General features: G+C 48.4%; 1 protein-coding gene across 2 annotated transcripts in view; it reads right to left on the reverse strand.

Annotated features, from left to right (window-relative positions):
* Positions 1–17,089, reverse strand: part of galntl6 (polypeptide N-acetylgalactosaminyltransferase like 6) — a 109,804-nt gene extending 92,715 nt beyond the window's left edge. The window contains exons 1-2 of one of the 2 annotated variants that reach the window (XM_039750085.1): positions 17,068–17,089; positions 11,956–12,202 (exon numbers count right to left, since the gene is read on the reverse strand). In XM_039750085.1, the coding sequence (XP_039606019.1) occupies positions 11,956–12,153 (198 nt within the window). In that variant the 5' untranslated portion in view covers positions 12,154–12,202; positions 17,068–17,089. Of the gene's footprint in view, positions 1–11,955; positions 12,203–12,545; positions 13,473–17,067 lie in introns of those variants that run through there. The other variant, XM_039750084.1, reaches the window with a different exon arrangement.
* Positions 17,090–19,581: the final 2,492 nt, after the last annotated feature.

The raw sequence follows: 19,581 nt of genomic DNA on the forward strand, positions 1-19,581 counted from the left end.
GGTGTGTGAAGACCCCACCTACCCAGCAAAGACCCCCCAAGGATGTCAGCAGAACATCGGAGTGGATGAAGATCAGGAAAAGCAGACAGCAGGGATGAAGAAAATCAAACTGTGTTTGAGGAACACGCCAAGGAGGCGGCCAAAGGTTCAAATCAGCAGACATCCCGAAAGCTGGCGGGTGGGGGGGGTCCAGCTCCGCCTTTCATTTATCCTGCTCCTCCCACCTCCATCATATAACTGACTGCATCTTAATGGTAAGCAATAGATTAGGATGGGTGGGGCTTGGGGAAACACCTCTTCATAAGAGGAGGGGCCAGGGGTGGAGCCTGGCACGGCAATAGGACCCCACAGCCTCAGACCCCTACCAGTGAGAAGGTGATCTTCGAATCCCAGCGTTCAGCAGAGTAGGTGTTGCCCTGTGACGCTTGCCATAGGGGTGGGGGGGTGGCGCCAATTAAGATGAGCAGACAGCAGGAGCTAAGAATTAAAATCAAAGTCAAAAGTGAGGATTAAAAAAAACTAAAAACAGCCAAAAGTTCCAAACAGCCGACTTGTAAAGGCTGGCAACACAACACGGGGGCGGGCACAGAGATAAAGCCCCGCCCCTGCCAGCATGTGACTGCAGCCCAATGAAAACTGCTAAGCAACAACATGGGCTGCTAGTAAGAGTAGAGGAGTAAGGGTGGAGCCTGGCACAGGGCAAAGGGCACCAGATGATGTGACCACCCTGGCCACAAACTCTGTTGAGCAACATGCCCAAATTGACATGGCATTGCCAGGGCTCCGCTGCCTTGGGCCCTTCTGACATCAACTGCATGTTTCTAAGGATGTCTCCGTCTTCTCCCCCGTGAGCCGAAGGGGTGGAGCTTGCTGATGCGGCAGCTGAAGGACCGCCCCCTGGTCTACTGCACCGCCTCACGTGGGGGCTCAGGTGTTGGCATCACCACGTTTGCTGTGTGGCTCTGTTGGATTTCTTGGGCTGTCTTTGCCCTCCTCTTTGGTTTGCTTAGTGGATGTTGTGTGCCATCTGCTTTACCTTCCACGCCTCCAGCGTGCCGTTTGTTTGAATTTCCATTTAAACTGCCAGTTGGGCCGGGGCTTTGAATGGCCCTCCTCTCCCTTTTTGACTTTTACAGGAAGTCTTGCCCTTTCTTTTGGTCTGCCCAGGCCTCGAAGCCTGGGCCTTGAGTTTTGGGAGGAGGCCTGAAACTCCTAACACAAAGGTCAGTGAAGGAGCTCCAATCCCAGAATGCTCAGAGGTGCGAGTACCAGGTGGGGCAGAGGACCCCAGAGACTCTGATGAGGGGGCTGACACTTTCCTGAGGCCAGTTGCTGCCACCCTGTTTGGGGTCGAGGAGTGGCCCAATTGGCCCTGCAGTACCCTTAGTTTGGTGGGCATGTCCAACCTGAAATGTCCACTTTAGTAATGGAGCTCTGCCTTGACTAACGCTAAGCGAGTGGTCCCTGCGAGGCGCTATAAAAGCGTAGCACCACTGGTCATTTTAACTTCATTCTCTCCTCCATTACTGTGTCCCATAACTGAGCATGCCCTTTTAATTAGCTTGATGATTCAGTGGTCCTCTCTTGAAGTGATGTCACCAGCAAAGCCCACCACACAGACCATCACAGAGTTGTAGAAGATGTGAAGGATGTCAGTGTCCCAAGGGTCTTCTCTGGTCTTTCTTCTCTAGTCCCTCTGTGTTATGAGACCAGTCCAGCCTGTCATTGATGTGGACCCCCAAGTACCAGTAGGAGCGGACCACCTCCACAGCCACTCTCTGATTAGAGTGACCAGGCCCAGAGTGTCCAAAATCAGGTCCTTGCTATTGCTGATGTCTTTTCACCTCCAGAAAGAAAGTTCTCCCCCGGCCCCCAGGACTCAAATACACGTGACACGGTGGGTGGCTTCAGCTGGGGGGTCTCGCCTTCCTGCTGCTCTGAGTCAATCAGCAAGCCTGGCAAAGTGAAGAAGAGCAGTGTGGCCATCTCCTTGGACAGCACCATTTAAAATGAGCCCACTGGCATGAGGGGGCATCACCCATTCATCTGAACTTTTCTCCAGTCACTTTTGGACAAGAGGATTTCAGAGCACTTTGGCTGAAGGCCACGTCACATGATGTGTCCTGTCCAGTGATTTGGGGTCCAATCTTAGTGAGTGGGTGGCAGTGGGTGTCGCACTCCTATGAAGGTCGGTCACCTAAGGTGACGTCCCACTAGTCTGTGAGTCGCCCCTCAAACACATTTGCTTTTTGCCTTTAGCTGTGGGGTGGGCTTGTGTGCTGACCACCATTGAGTGCTCACCAGGAAGTGCAAAGCATGGAATAAGGAACACTTTGTGACACTCACAGTCTCCTTGATGGCTCCTGTTTCATGTGCTAAAAAGAGCAGAAAAAGGGCAGAGATGGTGGCAGAGATGGCATACCTGCTCACCCTCCATTTGGCACTGGCACCATCACGCGACTGGGTGTCACAAAAATGGGAACAGCATAACTGTGCAGGAAAGATGTCACCAATCAGTGCATGTGACATGGTCCAGTGAGGAGATCGGCCACTGCGGTCACGTAATGTCACATCAGCTTAATTTGCACCCAGAAAGCCACACTGACCCACCAGACGTCAATTTTCTAAGCCCACTCCATCCCGAGTGCCACCTGCTGGAGTCTTTGAACACAAACTTCTAAGTCCCACCAAAAGGTGACACGTCACTGCCAAATCACACCGACTCCGACCACACATTCATATGTCAACGTTAATGGATCTGTCATGGGACGAGGGGCCCTCCTGGTGACACAGTGACAGTCGTGCACTGTGCTGTGAATGTAGGAGGCAGGGGTCACAGATAGGATGAAGAACGAGGTGGTCTCGATGGGACCACATCTGAGTCAGGGGGCACCGCTACTTCTGAGACCGAGGGGGCTTGCAGGGGCTCCCCCAATATTTCTCCTCAGAGTTTCCTTGTGTCAGCCGGGGGTCTTCAGGAGATGCACAGGTGATAGTGGACTCATCTGGATGTTTAGAAAGCTGAGGGCTCAGTGGCATGGGTGGGCTACCTCGGGCGTATCGGTCTGTTGAGTCAGCCAGCAGATGGCAGCACTCAGTGAGATGCGATCAAACTGTCACCGTTCCTGTGACCTGTGGAGACCCCCTCAGCCCAAAAGCTCCAATGAGGTGCCAGCAAGGGAAGGGCTTGGCCGTGTCTCCCCCTTTGTCACCCTGAGACAGAAGACCCCCAGGTGAGTGTCAGGGTGGTCCCAGGCTTTTTATGTGCAGTTAAGTGGCTGACACTTTCCTCTAACATTTGATGCTCCACTTGTTTCACTTTGTCTGATTTTGGTGCCCTGGCAGCTAAGGTGGCTAACTCAGGGTCACACAGTGCCAGCAGTGACATCTGGGCAGGTAGTCCAAGGCCTTAACTTCTGTGCCACTCCGCCTGCCTGCTCTGACTCAAGATGGCACAGGGTGGCACCGAAACAAGCATCACAGGTGAAGAAGGCATGCCGCACGTTTTTGCCACCCCTGTGTGTGTTTACCATGAATGCCCGGATTTTCAGTTTTATTTTTCACTTTTAATTTTCTGCTACGAGCCTCAGAAGTAACTTGAATCGGCTCCCAATAGCGCTTGGCTGGAAGGAGTGGCGCTAAGAAGCAGCAGCAATGCCCATGCCAGCTGCTTTAGCCAGCGGTCTCTTCACTTGCCAGCACACACTTGAAGAGCCTGGCTTGCCTTGGCACATCAGTAATGATGCCACTTCTATCTTCTAATCCAACCCAGAAGACGACTTTGGTGAGACGTTTTAATTCAGATAGTAGCTGGATTACTTTCGTCCAAAGCAACTTACAAATCACAACATCGCATAGGAAGTTGGCACTCCCGGAGCCCAAAGTGGTATCCCTGCATCTGAGAGTTCTGCCTCTTCAGCAATCGGGTGCCAGCTTGGCATCTTAGCAAAATTAGATACCAGCACAACTACTTTTGAAAACGACATTTTCAGTGCCTGCTGGTGTCAAAGAAATGCCAAACAATGTGCCAACTTTACCTGCTGAGCCCGTGCGGTGCGCGTTTGTGGAGAAAACGTGAAGTTAACAAGCAGGAGAGAAAACCGGCAAAGAGCGGGCAAAACACGGACATGAATATGGCGACACAAACAAAGCATTCGAGGCTCGGGACTGTCACCAATGTGGGGAACGTATATGTGCATCACCCTGAAGAGGGCGGGGCTGGATGGGTGATTGACGGCGAAGTGTCACACGGCCAAGCTGAGCTCTGCAGTTCATGAACCCCTGGCACAGTCACGCTACACGCACATTATGTGCCAGGAATGTTCAAGAAACTCCCAGGGGGTCTGGACTAATAGAGGCGGGCAGAGGATAAGGGGGTCTGTGTTTAGGTGTGCCTCATTGTCGATTTGGATTTGTTTGTAAAGAAAGAAGGAAAGTTTGAGTAGTGAAAGGCGCTATATAAAATCCAAAGAAAGAAAGAAAACACATTAAAGATGAAGGTCATCAGTCGCCGTTGTTGTCCCTGCCGTGTGTCCGATGACGCGTTCACTGATCATTCAGACGGCGCCCCCTAACCAGAGGCACTTCGGGGCTCAAATCGTTGATCCTTAGGAGCGCTCAGTGTCGCTGATCAGCGGGTCTCTTGGGTACTACGCGTCTGGTTGACTTGGATTGCTGTCGCTGGATGATGTCCCTTTCACTGCTTGTATCGATGTGGGCTACAAGACGCGCCTGTCACTGCCATCAGATCTCTCAATTGTTAACAAGTGGCATCAGTTATCTGGGTTTCTAAAGGACACCCATATTGACCACCCAAGAATTTCAGAGTGTGAAGACCCCGCGAGTTCGGACACACCTGAAGTCTCCCCTGAATTCCTAAGCCCCGCCCCCTGCCCGTGGCTCCGCCCTACTGCGCGGCAGGCGCTCCTACGGCCCCTGCTGTGTGACGTCACCCCTCGCAGGAGACGCGGGTCCGACACGCCGGCACACAACAACACGCTTTGCTTTAACTTTTCTTTTTTTTTTTTTTTTTAGCCGGTGTCCTCTTTCGGTATTTGTTTATCGAGAATCGAACGAAAATACGAAAACAAAATGTCGTTAACCGAGAAGACCGAATGGACGTGAGAGTTTGCATTACAAATGGAAATCCGCCTTTCTAGATTTGTCACAATGGATTAGATGTCCCAGTCTTAGCCAGCCTCCTTTTCCCTACGAGATTCCTTTCCATTTATTCCTGCTGTAATTGTGCCAAGGCATTTACTGTATCCCTCCAGAAGTGTTGGCACCTATGCCATCTTCCCCGCTTCAATCCTCCCTTGCCTTATCGTTGTCTTGTGGCTCTTCAGCCGCTGCTCGTCTCTTCACCTTCTGCTGTCTTCTTCAGCTTTTCCTTGATGTCACCCTGTCGCCTGCATGTGCACTGTCACTTTGCTCCCGTTCGGACACAGGGTTATTTGAAAGGAAGTTAAACTTGGGCGCTCATTTCAAGCTGCGAACAGAGTGGTCGTGAGAGACCCCGTGTTTGATCGAACCTCAATGATACGTTCCAGCAGGACGACAAGTGGCAAATCAAACAACAACGCAACACCAGGGCCCATTGAACCCTGCGCAGCGAGGCCCCGGTCATAACGCTGGTGGTCTTTTAGTCTCTTTAATTCCGTGAACTTTACAAAATATTCTCAATTACATACGACGCGAGCTCACGCGAGAGCGCGCCTCCGCTCCGTAAATGCCAGTTTAGCAGCCAGAAGGCCCTCAAACACGTGCACGCGCGCGGCAGGCCACCGCCCACACCCACCTGACGTCACGGCGGTTTTCAGAATTGCGGTCATGCCAGGCGCTATATCAGCATGGGCAGTGCCATTGGGTTGTGTCAAACTCGCGCGCACGACGCTTGTCCGTTACACCGTTTGTTTGCCTTGCTGTTATCTTGCAGACATCGAGCGCTCGGCGTAAGACGAATAAGGCGAATCAGCCCCTCCGCCGAAGTCCAAACCAATCTTATATTGTAGAACGGCCAGCAGGGGGCGGCCGGCCAGCGGGCAGTGGTCTCCAGGACTCCGGCTGTCTATTGTTACTTGGAAGTGGGTCATAAAGTTATGGAGAGCGGGATTTCTCGATGATGAATGGAGCTGCCAATTCGCTCTGGCAGAACGATCGCCTCTGACCTCGTCTTAGTCGGCCCAGCAGGGGGCGTGAGTGGGTGGGGGGGAGGCAGTGCAGGTTTCTGGACCTCCTTTAACTGACCGCCCCCATCAGGTGTATTTTTGCCACTGAAGCTGCTTGTCGAGTTTCTGCTTTCCTCTCCGTCGATGCCAGCTGGCCAGTTAATGAATGGACAAACATCGCTGGGCTCCGCTGACGTTAATCAGTTTATGAACTCAGTATTTGCCTTTCGGTTTAAGCAAATGCGCGACTTTACGTGAACTCCTTATTTAATTCGTAATTTGTAAAGTTTACATTTGTTTCCACCTGTGATCTCGAGGTCACCCAGTGAAGGGCGGTATACAAAAATCCAAGGAATTATTATTTAGCTGATGCCTACCAAGGCAGAATGTATTCTTCTAGTCCAGACAGGCCAAGTGCCTGCAGGCTCGCGGTCACACACTGTCATCACCGGGATTTGAACCCATGTCTTTATGGCTTGAAGTCCAGGGCTTTGCCACTCTGAACCCGTTTGATTGGGCCTGGCGCCCCCTACTGTGATGCCAGCCAAAGGCTCTGAAAAGGGCAGGCGATTGTGTTAGTTTGACTACAGCGCGACCCCCAGGTAATGCGCGCTCGCTTTTGTTGTTTACTTCATCTGACGCACGTTTTGTATGCGAATATGGCGAGTGTTGGCATGTCAGTTACATCTGACCCGAGCTGCAAGAGGAAACGACGATTTGGCGTCACCAGTAACGAGGGGACTCCGACACTGAAACTCCAATTCGCCGCTGACCCCGTCGGGTTGCTGGTTGCTCAGCTCCCACCCACGAGACGATTCGTTGTGAGTTCAAACTGAAGAAGCGATTCCTGTGCGCGCCTTCAAGGCCAAGTCCCCCACGTCAGGTGGTCCTTCTGAAGTCGCTTGGCCGGCCCGCTGTCTCCTGCTTGGTGGGTTCAAGTGCGTCGTCTGATCAGATGTGGTCTGATGGACACCAGGCAGCTGGTCATCTGTTGGCTCCTTTTGTATCTCATTGTTGTTTAGGAGAAAAGAACAATTAAAGGATCCGGGTCCTGAATAATAAGTTAATTGTAATGAAAGTAAAAGAGTTAATTAGCAACAACTGCTTAAGGTATAGGGGTCAGAATGAAGACCTGCAGCCACTGCGGCCCCCCAGGACCGGAGTCGGACACACCTGATTCAAAATGGGCAGATGACCTCCATTGAACTGGCCACACCACTGATGATTTAGTGTGGACCCATTAAATTGTGTAAAAACGTGACTGTTTGAGTTTTATCTTTGTATTTCATGCACAAATCTGTTCTCACTTTGATATCAAAGGCGCTTGTTTTCGTGATCACTGAGTCAAAAAAAGTAAAAATGAAATCCACTGGGAACACCAATTTTCATTGCATTGAGCAGACACGACGATTACCGTCACTTGACTTGGACGCCACGCCCACTCACGTGACACCAATTTAGAGCAGCCAATTAACCGAACTCGGAGGCGGAGAAGAAACCAAAGAGGCGGAGCCCGGGCCACGTGATCCAAGTGTCAGGCAGCGGGGCCGAGCGCTGCACCACCGGACCGCACATTCTGGGCAAACCGAAGGCTGAAAGTTCACTTTGTGTGCGACGACTTCATTCTGCTCTTCTCGCGCCATCTGCACGTATTTACTCAGCAGAGGCTTTAAGTTAAAGCAACTTAGAGAGGAGGTCGACATCATCGAGCGGTCTGGAGGAGTCATTAAGAACCACCAAGAGGTACAGGAACCAGACGGGGGACAAAAACAGCCGGCAATTTCACTACCCATCCATTAACCAACCCGCTATATCCTAACACAGGGTCACGGGGGGCTGCTGGAGCCAATCCCAGCCAGCACAGGGTGCAAGGCAGGAAACAAACCCTGGGCAGGACGCCAGCCGACCGCAGACTATTAAGGATTCAAAAATGAATGAATGAATAATTAAATAGATAAATAATTAAATAGATAAATAATTAAATAGATAAATAAATAAATAAATAAATAAATAAATAAATAAGCAACAGTCCGGGGGATCCTGTCCATTACACATTTAGAGGCTCTCCTCGGCCGCATGTGAAGGGCTTTAGAATGTGGGGGGAATACCTGGAAAAAGCTCAAAGACACGAACAAAGAGGCCGACAGATTGTACTGATCATTTAAAAAATAAGGACGGACCACCACCGAGGAGAGGGGTCGCCAGCTGGAGTAGCTGGTAAAGCTTTGCGCACTAACTTCCTGGCTGCCGTCTTATTAAAATAACTTGGCAAGCAACCCACAGATGGCTGGGCGACCACCTCTGGTTTCATTTCTACAAATCGAAGACCCCACTGCGAGCTCACGGAGGTCTCTGAGAAGCCAACAGACACGTGAACGCGCTCTGTACGGTAAGGTGGACTTAGCGGAGTCCCGTCAGCTCCGTTAACAGCCGCGTGCCCGATGGTGTGACTTTCAGACACACGCGAATATATGATGTGTGTGTGTGTGTGTGTGTGTTCTGTCGATGCTCTTTCATATACACACAGCAGGTGGTTGAAGAAGTATAGCGCTACTCATGAACGTTTGGGGCTTAGGAGAGACCCCCCAATCACCCCGCCGCCCCCTTCACTATCATGTCCAGGACAACAACAGTTAAAATGTACCGAAAAACTGTGAGGGGAAATGGCGGTGCTGCACAAAGGGGAGCACAAATATATAAGTGAATAGAAATGCATTTGATAGTCGACCCCAGCACACGACCCCCTACGAATCAAACTGAGAGGGGAGCAGGCCGAGGTGTCCTTCACGTCTCCGCGTTGTTTCATTTGCCGTCATTTTATTGCGCAGCGCCACTGTAGTCCCCGATGTGTCTTCATTCTTTGAGCGACACTCTTCTGTCACCTCTGCCTCAGTGCTGCATACGTCGTAAGCAATAAACAACCGCAGATAATAATAATAATAATAATAATAATAATAATAATAATAATAATAATAACAACAACAACAACAACAATAATAATAATAATAATAATAATAATAATAATAATAATAATAATAATAATAATAATTGCTTGGACATTCTGTTTAAAGTGCAATGCTTCTGTCTAAAGATTTCTGATCTTGGTGACGACCACCATGCCCGTGACAAGATGCTGTCCAAAGTTTGTGGACACTCTGAGCTCCTCTGCAGTTCTGTATAAATAAATATGTACATGTACTCCTATCCATTATTATTATTATTATTATTATTATTATTATGAAGCAGACCCTTTAATCCAAGGCGACTTACAAATCGAGTTACAGCACATCCAAGAAGGAGCAGACGGCGTCAAAGCATCAGAAACAACAGAGAAACCCGAGCACGCGGCCGCCGTCCCTCCACGATGCCTGCAGCTCAACGAAGACCCCCATCAACATCTTGAACTCCGCCATGCAGGACGCCCCGTAAAAGAAACAGAGAGAACTTCCACGATTCTTAATGAAAAGCTGAATTTTATAAAGAGAGGTGACGACCTAAAAGGTCTCGGGGGGCGCCGCCGACCCTACGAGCTCTAGTGGAAGGGACGCCAGTTCAGTACAAACGTTTGGTGACCTCACATTCAGGACATTTTTAAAATGCCAACACATCGCGAGCCACAAAATCAGCAGATGACACCTAAAGGATTACATCGTTGGCTTTAATTGTCATTCGGGGACAAGGGTGGTCTTAACAGAGGCAGTTGGGCGCCCGTGTCCCCCTCATCAGATGCTCATCAGCGCAGTGACACGAGTTTCTCCAACGGCCATCAGCGGTTCTAGGGACAGTTAAGGCCGGTGTGGTCGCTTCACGTCGTCGGGCTCTTTTTGTGGAGGGTCTCTGTGTACAGAAGTGGCTTTCATTAGCCCCTCAGTATGGACGACAATGTTGGCTGCGAGCTTCATTTCGCATTGACTTTCTTCTTCAAGGAGACGGGGGTCGCAGTGAGAAGCTGGGTGTCACGTCTTCATCCCCAGACCTGCCTGTCACAAGTCTACCTTGGAAGGACTGACGGAGCAGCACCGGGACTTGTGGTCTCGACTTGACCTTCTCAGAGTCTTCAGCCGAAAGCCTTAATGAGCCGAACTGCCCGCCATGTTCTTGTCCAGACGTCTCTGCAGGACGTCATTCGGTGTCAGCGCGGCACGCAAGTGTTTGGACTCTAAGCCATCAGGAACCAACCGGAGGCGCTCATCGTGGACTATCGGGGCACACGGGGCACAATTCACAGCGGCCTTAAGTGAAGTGGGACGACATGTCGAGAAGTTGACGCACAAACGCAAATCAAACCTGCGAGGCACAGGACTGCAAACTTGAAAAAAAAAAAAACAAAAAAAAAAACGACTGAGACCCTCACCACTCAGACCTAAAGACCCTCTATAGGTGAGTGACCCGACAACCCCCAAATGGAATGTCCCCACGTCAAGCCTGCTGCATTTGTCACGAGGACAGGCGCCTGCTTAAAGCTCGTCCGCGAAATTGTGAATCTCGCACGTTATCGGGCCTCTTACTGGGACAATCACCGGGGACACGGGCCCTAAACTGGTATGGCACGAAGCTCGCTGTTCTACTTGTGCATTTATGACATCGGCGGGTCACCTCAGGCCCCGTCACAACTTTGTAACGGTCACTGCGCGCCTTCGTCTGAAGCACACCGGCATTGCGCCCACTTTACGGTAAGAGAGTCCATTGCGCCTTTAGATAGATAGATAGATAGATAGATAGATAGATAGATAGATAGAGTGAAAGGCACTATATAATAGATAGATAGATAGATAGATAGATAGATAGATAGATAGATAGATAGATAGATAGATAGATAGATATATGAAAGGCGCTATATATTACATAGATAGATAGATAGATAGATAGATAGATAGATAGAGTGAAAGGCACTATATAACAGATAGATAGATAGATAGATAGATAGATAGATAGATAGATAGATAGATAGATAGATATATGAAAGGCGCTATATATTACATAGATAGATAGATAGATAGATAGATAGATAGATAGATACTTTATTGATCCCAAGGGGATATTCACAATGTTATGTTTGACGGTCTCAGTATTACTTATCACCCATAAAACACTTGAAGATGACACGGAAAATCAGTGGAGCCCCCAAGGTAACACTGATGGAGTTGAAGCCGTAAGGTGACACATAAAAAACTGTACGTCGATGTAACCTTCATGTTGGGTCATCTGTAAGGAACGGCGTTGGCGCCGAGGCATTGATCCCGCGCGTTATGTATGTTTGCGTGTTTGTTTGTTCGTTTATATGTTTGTTTGTTTGTTTGTTTGTTTGTTTGTTTGTTTGTTTGTTTGTTTGTTTGTATGTTCGTGTCTGTTCTTACGGTGATGAAGCTCATTCCCCACTGGAGCATCAGTTTTGTTGTCCGCAGTGTAGATGAACCAAACTCCAATATTTACAGCAGAAGCCCCCAACTACCAACATCCCCCCATGACCCCCTCGTCAGATGTACCGCTGACATCGCCCCCTCCCTGAATATCCCGAACACTGGGGTCGCGTTAACCCCTTCGTTTCGCTGCCCATTGCCGTTTGCTTCTCTGCCGCTGCCTTTGCGATCCCGCCGACGAGAATTCACGTGCACGCGCTTTACTTTTGATCGCAGCCTGTCCAGAAGTTCTCAAGTCCGTCGGTCCCCTCCTTAGAAAAAACTCTCTCAGTGCAGATCTACCAGACCCCCTGCCATAGCAAAGCGGTCCCACGAGCCCACTGCTTTCCAGTACCAGGCGTTACTTGAACTTAAATGGCAACTCCTACCTGATCCTCGACGTCCGGCGACTTCATTAGATGCCTCTCTTTGTAAAGGGACCACAGGCCGATATTGGGAAGGAAGACTAAGGCCACCATGAACACGAAAGTCATCTGCAGCACCCGCTTCTGCCTCCTCTTCATAGTGCACCAGACCCAGCGGTGCAGCGCGCTCCCCGACTTGGAGCGACCCGGAGCGAGGTCCATCGCCGCTGCAGGGGTCCACTTTCTCTGAGACCTACAGAACAACTTGTACCTGTCAACAAACAGGAGAACGGGTCAGATGGCCAGCCACGCGTGTCCTCGTCGGTCCGCAGGAGCAACTGCGACTTGCTGACAAATGGAGCGCGCCCCGCGGGCCCTTCTCTTAAGCCCTGCAATAAATCTGGTGCCGTCTATGCATAAGTCATCGGGTGGGCACGCAAGAGGCGTGACTCCCACACCTGCGCCTCACCTCCGCGCGCAGCCACTTGGGCAAGGCACGTGCAGGTGTGAACGAGCCCAGCCCGGGGAGCGTAGAGGGCAGCCACACGGGCACGAGGACACCGGCGAGCACCTCAGGTGAGCCGACGCGGCACGCGCTCCCTTCACTTACTTACTGTTGAGCTTGGCGGGCATGATGTCAGCAGCATCGCGGGCTTGTCATCGGGCACAGCGCATTCTGCACATTCGGCATACCGCCTTCAGCTCGGGGGATGCGCTCGCAGCCCGGATTTCCGTTTCCTTCTTTTTATTCTCGGAGCACCGAGGCGCACATCGAGTAAGCAGAGTCCGTCTGAAAGGCTCGGTGTGCGACACAGAGAGAGCGAGAGCGCCGTTTGCCGGTTTGGGCTCGGTAACCCTCTCTCTCTCTCTCTCTCTGTCTCGCTCTCACTCTCTCACTTTCTCTTTCTCTCCCCCCATTCGTCACACCTCCCATCTGCGGTGCCACAGCCACACACCGCGCGTGCCACTCATCAGCTCACTACAAGCACCTTTAACAAAAGCTCACTGATCCCATTACGGAGCAGACCGCCTTCAGGAGCGCGGCCACTCAGCTGGCTTCACAGGGGACGCAATGAAAGAGCAAATGAAAGGACAGAAAGCCAGGCGGCAATACTTGGGCTCGCCTGGAGAACGGAGTGGCTGCTGATGGTTTGCTTTCTCTCCCCGAGTCTTAGACGGCGTGACACACTAAGCGAAAAGCAGTCCGGCGATATGACAAAGAGCGCCGGTGTGACTGCACTCGAGTGGATGTTCTCTGGTCAGATTCAAACGGCTACGCTCACAGCACACGAAGTGACATCGTGGCGCACGGAAATGAGTAACGGACAAAGGGGAGCGTTTATCACCGAGCGGATCTTTGCATAATAAGCGCATTGTCACTTTTAGCAGAAGAAAGAGCGTGCGACACGGCGTTTAGTTCTGTGGTGGGCAATGCGCGAGTCTGTTAGTGGGACCGACGAAGACCCCCGTTCGCACCATCCGTATGTGGACCCTCAAGCCCCCCCAGAAATGATAGAAACCTGGTGCCATTTATTTATTTATTTATTTATGTTTCTTTGTGAATGCTAAACTGTACTTAATATGCAGCCTATTATAAGTGATTATAACGGAACTCCAAACGCATTACCATCCTAATGTTGTTTCTTGTATTGAGCAGTAAATGCAGCAGCATTTACGAGTTTTAATATTCCCGAAAGGATTTTAATTTATGAAATATTAAAATGTATTTTAAAGTGATTCTGGTCAGTTTTTAAGTAATTGTAAAATTTAAATACAATGATTCCCTAACTATTACGTTGTTTTCAGTCAATTAACATGTCAGGTTACATTCATTGGCAAGTCTCCGTCCAGAAGCGCTCGAGTTCTCCTGCGCTTCTACTCGCGTTTGAAAGTCAATGGCGCTCTCCTTCCGTTTTAGAGGGCACAGGGGGCTCACTCGGCACTTGGACTATCGTAGCATCTGCAGGTCTCACGTCGATTCTTTAATAAAAGACCCCCAGCCTGCCAGTCATCTTCTGATCGGCCTTTCTATCCAGGGCAGTGGAGTCTGTGCTAACGGCCATGGGACACACGGCAGGGACAACCACGGCAACTGATGACCTTCATCTTTAATGTGTTCTTTCTTTCTTTCTTTCTTTCTTTCTTTCTTTCTTTCTTTCTTTCTTTCTTTCTTTCTTTCAGATAACATGGTGGTTGCATGTGTGTGTGTGGGAGTCTTCACATTTCTACTGTGTGAATTTGTGGGTGTTGAAATAGAAAGAACCCAGGGGTTCAATTTCGGATAACTAATCGACCATAAACGTCTTTAGGTGACTGATCACCCTTAAGAACTCCATCATCAGTACAGGGAGAACATGCAAACATCACGAGGGTAGCAGGTGTTGGGTTGAGACTCGACACGTAAAAAGCACAACATTCTGTCCTAACTGGGGTCTGAAGGGTGGATGTCATCAAGTGCAAGGATTCAAAGAGGCTCACTGCGTCTATCTATCTATCTATCTATCTATCTATCTATCTATCTATCTATCTATCTATCATATAGCGCCTTTCACACTATCTATCTATCTATCTATCTATCTATCTATCTATCTATCATATATCATATATCTATCTATCTATCTTCATCTATCTATCTATCTATCTATCTCTCATCTATCTATCTATCTATCTATCTATCTATCATATAGCGCCTTTCACACTATCTATCTATCTATCTATCTATCTATCTATCTATCTATCTATCTATCATATAGCGCCTTTCACACTATCTATCTATCTATCTATCTATCTATCTATCATATAGTGCCTTTCACTATCTATCTATCTATCTATCTATCTATCTATCTATCTATCTATCTATCTATCATATAGTGCCTTTCACTATCTATCTATCTATCTATCTATCTATCTATCTATCTATCTATCTATCTATCTATCATATAGCGCCTTTCTATCTATCTATCTATCTATCTATCTATCTATCTATCTATCTATCTATCTATCTATCTATCATATAGCGCCTTTCACTATCTATCTATCTATCTATCTATCTATCTATCTATCTATCTATCTATCTATCTATCATATAGCGCCTTTCTATCTATCTATCTATCTATCTATCTATCTATCTATCTATCTATCTATCATATAGTGCCTTTCACTCTATCTATCTATCTATCTATCTATCTATCTATCTATCTATCTATCTATCATATAGCGCCTTTCACTATCTATCTATCTATCTATCTATCTATCTATCTATCTATCATATAGCGCCTTTTCTATCTATCTATCTATCTATCTATCTATCTATCTATCTATCTATCTATCTATCTATCTATCTATCTATCTATCTATCTATCTATCTATCGCCTCTATCTATCTATCTAGTGCCTTTCACTATCTATCTATCTATCTATCTATCTATCTATCTATCTATCTATCTATCTATCTATCTATCTATCTATCTATCTTTCTATCTATCTATCTATACTATGCCTTTCTCTATCTATCTATCTATCTATCTATCTATCTATCTATCTATCTATCTATCTATCTATCTATCTATCTATCTATCTATCATATAGCGCCTTTCTATCTATCTATCTATCTATCTATCTATCTATCTATCTATCTATCTATCTATCTATCTATCTATCTATCTATCTATCTATCTATCTATCTATCTATCTTTCTATCTATCTATCTATCTATCTAGCGCCTTTCTATCTATCTATCTATCTATCTATCTATCTATCTATCTATCTATCTATCTATCTATCTATCTATCTATCTATCTATCTATCTATCTATCTATCTATCTATCTATCTATCTATCTATCTATCTATCTATCTATCTATCTATCTATCTATCTATCTATCTATCTATCATATAGCGCCTTTCACACTATCTATCTATCTATCTATCTATCTATCTATCTATCTATCTATCTATCTATCATATAGCGCCTTTCTATCTATCTATCTATCTATCTATCTATCTATCTATCTATCTATCTATCTATCTATCTATCTATCTATCTATCTGTCATGTCTGCTCCCCATGTATGTCTAACGTGTTCCTTTATTCCTCTCGTGACGTCACCCGTGGTGTCAGAGCGGGTCCCTCGCAGACCTGTGGCTGTGACACGGACCACCAGCACAGTGTCGTCTGCCTTTTTCCAAACTTTCTTCGAAACATTAAGAGATGCAGACCCCATATGTTCCCGTTAAAGCCCCCTCACACACATATTAATCGATCGTTATCTGCCTATAAATTACAATCTGTACACTGTTTGTTCTCCCGTGCGACACATGCCAGCTGTGTGTCACCTTTGGCAGCATTAGGACGTGCTTGTGAACGAAGGGTGGCGTTTTTTTAACGTACCTTTGTTGCCGTTCTCGCTCCATCGAATTTATTTTTGTATAGCGCCCTTCACTGAGCGCAGGCGCAGACGTTACAAACGACGAAATAACAAAAGAAGTTCACATAAAGGCAGATTGGCTCAAACAGAAATTTACATAAGCGTAGCCCAACAATGTCAGTCCGTTAATGAATTCTTCATGTGCAGGTGAAGTTATTAAACTTTTTGTAAATCTTACGTGGCGAAAAATAAGAAAAGTAAGACAATAAAAAAAAAACGATTTTCTGGCCCGTTGAATCCAAATTAACCTTAAACGGAGGCTACCACCATGAACAATCGGGAGGAATTGTTCGAACCCGCACTGGGCGGACTGGACGCCAGCCAAGCAAAGCGCGCACTCACTGAGCCGCGAGACCGAACGCGCAAGCGCACAAAAGAGCTGCGAGAGGACGCCCCACAGGCGCGCACTCGTGGAGCGGTAAAAGGACTGCCGTGAAGCGGGGAGATTAACTGTTCGTTTGGGTGTCAACTCTAAAAATAGATTTCTTTCTTCCTCTTTTATTTTTACCCTCCCGAGCTTTCATTTGCGCTGTTTAGTTGCGTCGCTCTGATAAAATCCTTGAAGATTTCCAGTCCCCAAGTCGACGCGTTCTCGTGTATCTCGCGGGTATTTCATTGTTTTCCGCCAAGTGCCCTGCGATTTTGTGATGAAAGGCACTGTATAAATAAACCACTCGACTGACTTGTCACGCACTTTTTATCAGGCGCGTACCAAGGAGAAGATCCGCTGCCTCGTATCTGTGAAAGCGGCGCTCGCTCTCTCGTTCAACCCTCGGCGGGGTCCCGCAGAGCCGCATAATTTCGCCTGTAATCCCCCAAAGTGCCGCGCCGCTGGTCAGCTCGAGTGCGGGTCAATGGAGACCGCGAGCTCGGTGATCTCACTCATTGAAGCGATGATCTTGTCGGCCGTTTACACGGAGCGCCCGGAGGCTGCGGCTTCTTCAGTCATTGGATTTCTGGAAAGTTCTCAAAAGCAACAGGAGCAACATCAGCTGAGGTTCTGTGCGCGTCTGCAGAAGTCCTAACATACGCAACAGACACCTGGAAAAGGCGCTATATAATAGATGGATAGACAGGTGAAAGGCACTAGATAGATAGATAGACACAGACAGACAGACAGACAGATAGACAGATAGACAGACGGACAGATAGATAGATAGATAGATAGATAGATAGATAGATAGATAGATAGATAATGTGAGGCACTATATAATAGATAGATAGATAGATAAAGTGAAAGGCACTATATAATAGATAGATAGATAGATTTGAACTCATGTCCTGTGTTAAGAAGGGAAGGCCAGGGTGACATAGTGACAAAAGCTGCCACCTGCCTGCGTGACGTCCTCACTTCGATCTCCACAAATGCACATGGTGGATTCAGAAGGAGTTTAGACATCTCTACCAGGTTGGCACGTCCAGATTTGGGTAGTTTATCCCATTTTTTTCCTGACATTTTGTCCTCTCAAGCTCCTTTAGATTGGATGGGAAGTGTCTGTGAAGTGCCATCTTCTGGTCTTTCCAGACATGTTCTGTGGGGTTTAAGGCTGTGCCACTCAAGGACCACAGAGTGCCACTCTAGCATGGTTTTGGTTTTGCTCGTCATGTCCGTAGTGTTTGTTCTCCCAGGCAGATGTTAAGTTTTCCGTCATGTGTCACAGTGTCGTGACATTCATACTTGTATGACTCCCACGGAACGGTGACATTGGTGTCATGCCAGTGTCACACACAAAGAAAAGATGACATTGGCTTCAGTCTGAGGGCTTCAAATTAATGTGACATTTGCCAGCTCAACAGACACTAAGCAGTACCACACCTCTGATGCCACTTGGCCCACTTTCTATATCATTGACTCCCTTGTCTTTTGCCCTTCTTGGGGCACCATACCTGGCAGGCTCTAGTGCCCCCCCCCCCTTATTTATTGTATTTGTGCCATCCCCAGCAGGCTCCTAAAAATGAAAAGCCTTTCTTTGTCTGTTGTGTCATCAGGTACAGGAGCAGAGTGCCGTCTGCACGTGTGCCGTCAGAGAGGTCCTGGCACAGGACCAGGCGTGCCGCATCTCCTTTGTGTGATAAAGTCCTCATCTTTAATGAAAGGCCAGTGAAATCCAAAGGGAATCGTCCCTTTAAAGAGGGGGTGGCTGTGCCAGGCTGGAGATGAAGTTCAATGATAAGGATGGAATGGTCCTGTGGGCACTCGGTTTTAAAATGCCAGGAGGTTGAATGGCACCGTCATTATTATTGTGCTCACGTTGACTGCCATCAGCTCCGAGTCTCAGGGTTAATCAAGTGCCTTTCGCTGGGTGTTTCTCGCATCCTGCCGTTCACTCACTTCACACTCCGCAGTCCCAGTGAAGCCCACTGTCACATTTCCTGGGGTGACATGATGCCCGTCTGTCTTTCCTGACCTCAAAGCTCAAGTCCTCCTGTGACAGCTCACCCCCCAGGTGTCCAGTGGTGGTGCACATGGCGGAGGGGGAGGTGTTGGGACTGAGGGGGTCAGCGTGACAGGACCACCGGGGGAGCCGTTCACATGTCCTTCATTTGTTTTTTATGGAATGAGGGAAGAGGCAGAGACGGAAAGTCCGGGAATGTTGCGAGTCCCTGGCTGACCTGCCGCTGCTGTAGGAGATGGGCGCTCCATTCGTTTGTGAGGTTTAACTTGGGGTGGGGGGTGGCTCGAGCACCCGGGACCACCACTTGAATTCAGCGCCCACGACTCGGTCCCAATGGCTCTTCAGGCAGTGACACCGTTTGTTACGCTCCGTATGTATCAGTATGCCAGTGTGGCACCTCACCCTGTTTACCAGCAGGTGGCACTGTGGTGCGGTCATTAAGCCACTTGTACCCACATCTTGCCAGCCTAACATACGGGTACAGCATGCAGCGCCACCCCAAATGAGTCCCTGTGACTCACACTTTCCCAGGATCTGCTCACTGGAATCCATCACTTTGGATTTTCTGAGCGTTTGTTTGTGCCCAGCTCTGCTCATCTGCTGCCAGTTTACCCTCGGACCCTCAGTGTTCCCTCTGTACTCTTACTCGGGTGTGCCCTCAGCTTCTCAGCCCCTTCTTGGGCCCCTGAGCCCTTCTTGATTTTTCCACTTTTCCTGCCATTCTGGTGGTCTTCAGGATGATGGGTCCTGCTGATGGCTTGTCTGCGGTATGACTGAGCAAAACCAGGCGGAGAAGGAACCTTCAGTGTCTGACGTGGAGACGTCCTGGA

Source organism: Polypterus senegalus, chromosome 4, assembly GCF_016835505.1.
Source record: "Polypterus senegalus isolate Bchr_013 chromosome 4, ASM1683550v1, whole genome shotgun sequence".
In the NCBI taxonomy this organism is placed as follows: Eukaryota; Metazoa; Chordata; class Cladistia; order Polypteriformes; family Polypteridae; genus Polypterus; species Polypterus senegalus.